Source organism: Xyrauchen texanus, chromosome 29, assembly GCF_025860055.1.
Source record: "Xyrauchen texanus isolate HMW12.3.18 chromosome 29, RBS_HiC_50CHRs, whole genome shotgun sequence".
In the NCBI taxonomy this organism is placed as follows: domain Eukaryota; kingdom Metazoa; phylum Chordata; class Actinopteri; order Cypriniformes; family Catostomidae; genus Xyrauchen; species Xyrauchen texanus.
The window spans coordinates 39,218,028-39,227,229 of NC_068304.1; the positions used below are offsets into that span (position 1 = coordinate 39,218,028).

The 9,202-nt window shown below is 37.3% G+C and overlaps 1 protein-coding gene across 1 annotated transcript in view; it reads right to left on the minus strand.

Annotated features, from left to right (window-relative positions):
* LOC127622725 (SH3 and multiple ankyrin repeat domains protein 3-like) overlaps positions 1-9,202 on the minus strand; it is a 236,979-nt gene that overhangs the window by 127,681 nt on the left and 100,096 nt on the right. Inside the window, 2 exon segments of the mRNA XM_052096777.1 lie at positions 113-264; positions 5,197-5,305. Coding sequence (XP_051952737.1) covers positions 113-264; positions 5,197-5,305 — 261 coding nt within the window.

The following is a 9,202-nucleotide window of genomic DNA, read 5'->3' on the forward strand; positions in this document are numbered from 1 at the left end:
CATCACACACACCTCTAATGTCACTTTCAAGTACATATGAGAAGTGTATGTTCTCTCCCATTGTCAGCAGAATGTGTGTGTGTGTGTGTGTGTGTGTGTGTGTGTTACTCACAATAAGTGCCGTGTGGTTCTTGGTCCGGACTGCTTTGTGAAGAGCAGTGATGCCATCTCTGGTCCTGAAGTCCAGGTGAGCGCCTCCATTCTTCAGAACTTTGATGAGCTCAGCACAACCTTCGAGCTGCGCCGCCATGGTCAACGGGCATTCTGGGCACAAACAAAAAGGGGTTTTGAGGGCATGAATAATCCTGTTCTAAACTTATTTGGTGCATTTGAACATTTCAATTCATTTCAGTTTCTTTTGTATAGCGCTTTTCACAAAACCTACTGTTTCACTGCAGCTTTACAGAACATAATGTCATTATTTTTGACATCGAAGAATAAATATTCTTTATTCTTTTTATTTTCCAGTTATAATAGTTTCTCTTTCATCTGTCCATCATCCACATTGTCAATATTCTTAAGAGTGGAATGGGTTTCTCTGTGAAACCTGTAAGAATTTCATCAGAGAAACACAAAAATAGTTGTTTTGCCGAATTTGCACGCTACTCTTTTCCATACAACAAAAGCTTACAATAATCAGCCTCAGTAAAGTGCTAAAAAAATGACAAAAAGCACCATAAAACTATCTTTAAAGTAGTCCCTATGACTTTATGCACTATTCAAAGTCTTCTGAGCGATCCAATAGCCTCGTGTCAGAAACTAACTGAAATTTGAAGTCTCTGTTCACTAAAATAATATCTTCCCCTCTGCTGTAGCACTCTTATTTGCTCTTGGGTCATTGACAAATAAGGTTGTCCGACATTATAAAAAATGAGAAATCTCTGTAAAACATAAGTGTTTGTGTCCATGTTGAAACGTGAGTTTTTTATCAAAAAATTATGTAATGATTTGAATAATTTCAAGAGGTTTAGCCATTAAGTAAATGCATTAAATTACCTGCCTTGCTTCTTGAATACATGTGAATGTGCACAACTTGATCAATAATATCAACAAAGGTTTCCAAATACATATATACTTACTATATATATATATATCTATATATATATATCTATATATATATATATATATATATATATATATATATATATATATATATATATATATACACTCACCTAGAACTTTATTAGGAACAGTATGGTCATAAAAATAGTTCCCAATATGGTCTTCTGCTGTCAGTAGCCCATTCAGCCTCAAGGTTCGATGTGTTTGCATTCTTAGATGCTATTCTGCACACTACAAATGTACAGAGTGGTTATCTGAGTTACTGTAGCCTTTCTGTCAGCTCAAACCTGTCTGGCCATTCTCCGTTGACCTTTTTCATCAACAATGTGTTTCTGTCTACAGAACTGCCGCTGACTGTATGTTTTTTGTTTTTGGCACCATTCTGAGTAAACTCTAGAGACTATAGTGTCTGTTGTGCATGAAAATCCAAGGAGATCAGCAGTTATACCAGTCAAACCAGCCTGTCTGGCACCAACAATCATGCCACCAATTTTCCCTATTGTGATGGTTGATGTGAACATTAACTGAAGCTCCTGACCCATATTTGCATGATTTTATGCAGTGCATTGCTGCCACATGATTGGCTGATTAGATAATCAAATGAATAAGTAGGTGTACAGGTGTTCCTAATAAAGTTCTAGGTGAGTGTATATATATATATATATACATATATATATATATATATATATATATATATATATATATATATATATATATATATACACAGGGTTGGGAGGATTACTTTTCAAATGTATTCCACTACAGATTACATATTACATGCTGTAAAATGTAATTTGTAACATATTCCATTAGATTACTCAAGGTCAGTAATGTAATCTAAATACTTTGGATTACTTCTTCAGCACTTGTACATTTTTTCACTTGTTTTGACTATAAAAACTCAAAATACACATGATAAAAATACATTCTCTGAAAAAACGAAATATCTCATGCAGTGTTGTTTCTGAAACATAATAAATCAAATTGATCTTGTTTTAAGGATTTTTTGATATTTTTACAGGAAAACAATAAAAAAAATTATTATCAAGAATATGATTTTTGCCCTAATATCAAAGGTCTTACTAGAAAAAATAAATTATGATCTAACGTGAATTTTCTTGATAAATAAATATGATGGTGTCTGGTAACATGTGCATGTAAAATGGCTAGAATTAGCATTTTAGCTTAAGCATAAAGCTAACAACTTACACAAGGTTTATTTCTATTTCTTCTGCTTCAAACGTACTTCAAACGTACTTCAAACGTACTTCTCTGTCTGCTCGTATGAATGTAACACATCATAGAAAGTGTTTCACCGCTGTTCAAATGCACTTTGCATCATTTATAAGTATAAATGTTTTCCATCTGAAAGGACTAAATATTAAATGACACAAATGACAATAAAATGCAAAGTAATCTCTTCAGTTATCAGAATACTTTTTGAATGTAACTGTATTCTAATTACCAATGATTTAAATTGTAACTGTCATGGAATACAGTTACTTATATTTTGTATTTTAAATACGTAATTCTGTTACATGTATTCCGTTACTCCCCAACCCTTTGTGTGTGTGTGTGTATATATATATATATATAAATATATATTCAAATATAAATATGTTATGTAAAACATTTGTATTTCTTTTTCACAAATATTAAACACTTTTGAATTTTCTTGACATAAAGATTTTTAAAAACTACGTACACAATCATGAGGGTTTAAAGGGGCCTTTTCTGTATGTTTGTTTTTTGTCACACAACAACAGAATGTCTGCCTGCATGTCTTTTCTTGAGCTCAACAGCCCCTACTCACTATATGCTTTCCATGTATGGAAAAGAGCACTTATAACATTCTTCAAAACATCTTTTATGTTTATGGGGTGGTAAAATGTGAATTTTAACGACACAAGGGTGAGTAAATGAAGACTTTGAAGAAGTCTTTCTTTATTGGGTCAACTGTTCATGCAGGTCAAGTCGTTCTGAGCTGTCTGCCTCTTTCTTTCATAGGTCAAGGGTACAAGAACTGCATGTTGTTCACAAACTGCTCAGCTGCTATCTCAGAACAGCCCACCGCCAATTGTGAGGTGCTCCACATCCCAGAGGTCACTTTATCTCTGTTGCAAGCAATTACACGTGTATACAAACACAAACTTTCCTGTCCATTGACATGGCCAGAGGTCAGTCCATGCCAGTTTCAAACAAAAGCATGAATAAATTTGAATGAGTAAGGCAGAATTTGCATAGAAGTTGATCTTGGCATCCAAGCATGCACTGGAGATGTCAGACATGATTGAACCACAGTCATTAACGCATAACAATCGCTTTCTTTCAGTCTAACTAAAAACTGGATAGATCTTTGTTGTAAAAACGACTTTAAATTATATCACCAGATAACACTAACGGAGTGTAAATAGCATCTGCCACACAGTGCAGCTATTTGCACCCCAATAGTCTGGTGTAACCACAGAAATATACCACAAACTAAACAGTAGATGTCGCTGCAGTGGCGTGGTGGTGAAAGGCGGTGTGTGAATGTTTACCATTGTCCTAACGACAGTGGATCAAATCCACGTTCGTTCCCACTCTTTTTCCCATTCGATTTCCTGTTTCCACTCTTAATATTTTCTTTAACACTGCTTAAAATAATAGACAAAAATGAATATATATGTTGATTTCATTGCAGTAATTTGGCCAAGGAGAAGGGTTTGATCCGGAGGCGGGGTCTGTTCATCGCACTCGTTATCGCGGCTCGTTATCGCTTGTGTGTCTATTGCATCACTATACCATAGTATTAATGCAATTAACCATAGTTTTAGTGCAGTAATATGGTAATATAGTAACCATGGTTCATTTTGTGGTTACTGTAAAATTGACAAAATATACCATGGTGAAACTGTGGTTACTGTAGTGAAACCAAGGTTATTTTTTCTTAAGGTTAGGGTTAGGTTTATTAGTAAGGGTTAATGTAGTGATGCCCATATACTGTATGTTATTATTTAATTAGGGGTGCAAATAGTATCTGACACTACTTGCACCAGGGTGTAAATAGCATCTGCCTAACACTAAATGCTCAACCTCCCAGCTTATCAAAATGATGGGCATTGGGCAATGCCATGATGATTCTAATTGCCTGTTTTCTATTTCTGGTCTTGAGACGCCAAGATAAAACTACCGAAACGAGTGATCCAGTGGAGATCAACAACCACTGGATCACTGAAGTGTTACTCAATGTGAACATGAATTTCAGGCTCAACTTGTGCAGTTGTTGGCTGTCATAACAACTCAAAACAATTAATTATATCCAAATACCTAACCTCTGGCCATCTCTTCAAGTCATCTACACACTCAGGTGAGGCATTGTCTGTAAAAAACAGTCATCTCGACTCTGTGACATATCGGCATGTTTTTCAGCATGCAATACCTTAAACATCACATTATCCGCTAACAATATATGTTGATGCAAGTGAAAACACTGGAGACCGGAAATTGAAAACAGTCAAATTGTGGAACACTTCTGCATTCAGGAAAATGGTGGACTGACAGACCCAAATCAAAGAGATAAGAGATCGGGTCACGGCACCAATTTTGAATTTTGTCAATTTTTATTCGAATGCAAGTGCATAGATGACCTCAATGCTAACATACATGGACTAAAAGACACAAAACTCAGAAATTAAAATAAATAAATGGGAAAAAATATTTCACATGGTCAAGAGATAACAGTAAGTGATCGGGTCACGGCACCAATTTAGAATTTTGTCAGCTTTTTAGAGTATGCAAGCATGGGTGGCCCTTAAAACTATCATACATGTAAAACTAAAAAGTAATCTAAATACATAAAAGGGATTTCTTTTATTTCCTAGGGTTATTTCCAAGAGACAACCCTGTTAGGAGTACTCTAGCATATCAATAGCCTTAACCCTAACAGACATGGACTGAAAAATACAAAAAAGAACCAAAAAAACATAAATAAACAAAAAATAATCATACTAAATAAACATAAAATTATTTAATAGGGTCAAACAGAACTGAAACACATCAAACTGCACACACAATTGACATAAAGATGAATGAATAGGGACTTTTGATTACTAAGGGCTACACAACTCACAGCGTAATATTCATATCACTTACCTCCGGTCTCTGGATCATGGAAGTTTGGGTCAAGCCCTTTCTCCAGAAACTTTGATACCTTCTCAATGTTCCTTTGCTGCACATATTCCATAAACTTCTTCAAGTTAGCCTAAGGGAATGAGAGAGAGACATTGAGAGAGAGAGAGAGAGAGAGAGAGAGAGAGAGAGAGAGATGAGACAAGTTGAATAATGCAAAAGAAGGATAAAAGCAAAAACAAGCGTGTTTTCCCGTGCGTAAGAAACAAGAGATAGAATAAAACTTCAGTGAACCCCACAGTGAGGACTTAATTTTAGTTTTGCAGTTAGAGACACACAAAATCCCTAATAAATGCATCACCAAATCTGTTGAAATAGCATTCTTGATCTATAATTCATAAATTTATAAGATACAGTATAACAATATTTCAAAATGTACTGAACAACATCTTCACAATTCTATTTCATTCTATTTCAACAAGGAAATCAAATAGAATATTTAAACAGCTGGACTCTAAAACCCCTCAAAGAGGAATTCTATCATACGAAACTATCTTAAGAATCACAAAATTTCATTACAACAGCATTTAACATCAGTGTCAGTATTAGTATAGACATATTATGTAAGCAATAATGTACAGTCACACGGTCATTAGCAAAATACCAAAACAGGACTGTTTACATGGATCAAACTCCACCCAAAGGAATTATGTCAGTAACACTTAGAAATGTAAGCGCAGCGTAGTTCTAGCGGGGAGACTAGCAGCTGTACATCATCGCACTATTAGCTAGGTAACTCCTAACCAATCACATGTAAGCAGTTGCTTTATAAGTCTGCTCACAATCACATTGCTGTTTCAGTGTGCTAACATGGCAACCTCCTCCACCCCACCACCACTTGTTGAGTCCCGTCCTGCTCTGGTGTAGCCTCCTCGCCCCCTGCCTCCTATTTCCGGCAGGATATGACGGTTCCAAGTACAATTTCTTTGGACCGCCAGACGGGGCTTACGCCAAACAGAGACATTACATTTCTGTTTTATAATCATCAAATAAATGTCATCTTAAATTTCACTCAAGTATTCCTGATAGAACAGTAGTTCTACTGCTAAAAGCCTAACTTTTGTCCAGAATTAACAGAAGCACTTTAACAACAATATGATTGACAAATTTCTGCTTTCAAATGCTCTAGAATGCCGTGCCACAACGACTTAATTTGTAAGTATATTGAAATGCGATTTATTAAGGTTGAGCTGAAACTATTGTCGGTGGTGATTTACAGTATGCCTTAGATGCTACCCATACAGTTTAAGTTGTTTTGAAACTAGAATATTCCTTCCCGATGGAGGAACATAAAACATAAAATACAAAGCACAACACTTAACAAATAAAATGGTATGCACTTATGTAGCGCCTTTTTAAGCCTTAGCGGTATTCAAAGCGCTTTACACTGCATCTCATTCACCAATTCACACACACATTCATACACCAATTGCAGCAGAGCCGCTATGTAAGGCGCTATCCTGCCATTGGGAGCAACTTGGGGTTCAGTGTCTTGCCCAAGGACACTTCGGCATGTGGAATCGTGTGGGCCAGGATTTGAACCACCAACCCTGCGATTAGTGGCCGACCCGCTCTACCACCTGAGCCACAGCCACCCATAACATAATGTAACAACATAGCATAACCAATGTGATCTCATGAGAATTTGTACTGTATGTATTCTTACAAAATATTTGGTTCTAGGTCTAGTTTGGTTAATTTTCATACATTTGCATAGATAACGAAACGTGTAATATATTTATAGATATATAAATATATATCTATGCCCAATTCCCACTACTTAGTAGGTCCTTGTGGTGGCCAGAGCTGGATTGGTAATCTGGCATACCGGGCATTTTTCCTGGTGGAAAAATGCCGCCATTTGCGCCGGTGGGCTGACGCACTAAGCTGAAATGAATCGGCACGTTATGCAGAACGGGCTACAAAACGGCGGCGAGATTTACTGAAGGGGCCAGCGATATGCAGAAAAGGACAGCAAATTTTGGGCCAGTTTCTAGGTAAAATCCAGGGTTTTCCCTTCCCAGTCCACCCCTGGTGGTGGCGCAGTTACTCACCTCAATCCAAGTGGCGGGGGACAAGTGTCAGTTGCCTCCGCTTCTGAGACTGTCAATCCGCGCATCTGATCACGTGACTCGTTGTGCATGACACCGCGGAGACTCACAGCATGTGGAGGCTCATGCTACTCTCCACGATCCACACACAACTCGCCACACGCCCCATTGAGAGAACCACTAATCACCACCACGAGGAGGTTACCCCATGTGACCCTACCCTCCCTAGCAACTGGGCCAATTTGGTTGCTTAGGAGACCTGACTGGAGTAACACCTTTAGAAACACGTTTACATGTACGGTTTCAATCGATTAATTGAGAATTCAAGGAATTTATCTGTTAATTGAATTAGTTAAACGTTAAATGCAATCACATTTATGTAACACAGTTAATTTATTTACCTAATTTGACATTATAACGGCTTCATTCAGTTCTGTGTGATTTCTGTTGCCCTATTCAATGCTTTAAAGGATTATATCAGTTTAAACGAGACTAAAGTTTAAAAGGTTATACAAATTAAAAATTCTATAATCTTTTAATCATTCATTAAGCCAGGGGTCCCCAAACTACGGCCCGCGGATTTGGACCGGCCCTCTGAACAATGCCATGCAGAGAAATATTTTTACAATTTAATTTTAAATATGTTTTAATCATATCATATTTGTATTTGATAATACATATTGGCTTTCAAAATAAAATTTCCCTTAGTTATAATTATTAAAGTAGCCAAATTATTTGTTAGATTCACCCGGATTAACGTTCCATCGTGATCGAGCGGGTGCACGCGATCCAGCAAGAAAATTGCTTTACCACACAGAAGTCCGATGGTTAAGACGGGGCAGAGTTTTGAGGCGTTTTTACGAGCTGCTACCCGAAATCAATGTTTTTCTTCTGACAAAGGGCAAAACTGTCCCAGAACTGATCGACACAAAATGGAAATGGGACCTCGCCTTTTTAACAGATGTGACAGAAATGTTGAATGGCCTCAACGTGCAGCTCCAAGGCAAGGGGAAACTAATATGTAACATGTATTCCCACATAAAAGCATTTGAGGTGAAACTAGCACTGCTTGTGGGACAAGTGCAAAAGCAAGACTTCACCCATCTCCCTGTTACCCAGAGCCTCTCAGCTGAGAAACCAGTGGTCCCATTCCCAGCTGAAAAGTCAGTGGAAGCGCTGGAAATGCTGAAGGCGGAGTTTGATGTGCGATTCCGTGAGCTACATGTCCACGCTAAAGAAATCCGCCTTTTTCAGAACCCTTTTGCTGCTGACATTGACGAAGCCCTGCCTTCTTGAGTTGGCTGAGTTACAGAACTGTGATGTTCTGAAAGACGCGTTTAAGCCCAACAGTCTCATTGAATTCTTTACTGCCCTCCCTAACGAGACCTACCCAAACATCAGAAGGAATGCAATGAAGATGTCCACACTTTTTGGCAGCACATATATCTGTGAGCAAACCTTTTCACGCATGAAACTGATGAAAAATCCGATGAGATCAAGACTCACTGATGAACATTTGCATCAGTCTTTGAGACTGGCTGTGACAGGAATGGAACCTGACATTGGACTTCTCACCAGCCAGAAACAAGCCCATAGTTCACACTGATTAGCCTAATACGCATGAGTAAGTAAATAATTTGATTTCAATAGCAATGAATATGAAAAAAATGTCATTACGATAGTAATAATGCTCTTTTAATAGGCTATATATCACTTGATATGTATGGTGCATAAATAATAAATTAATCTAGCATTAGGAGGCATAATACTGTAAATCCATTTAAAATCATAATAAAATCTCCACAATAAATCACTCCGGCCCATGCCATTTTCTGTTAGACTACGGCCCTCCATTATAGAAAGGAAAAATGATGTGGCCCTCATAGAAAAAAGTTTGGGGACCCCTGCATTAAGCATTT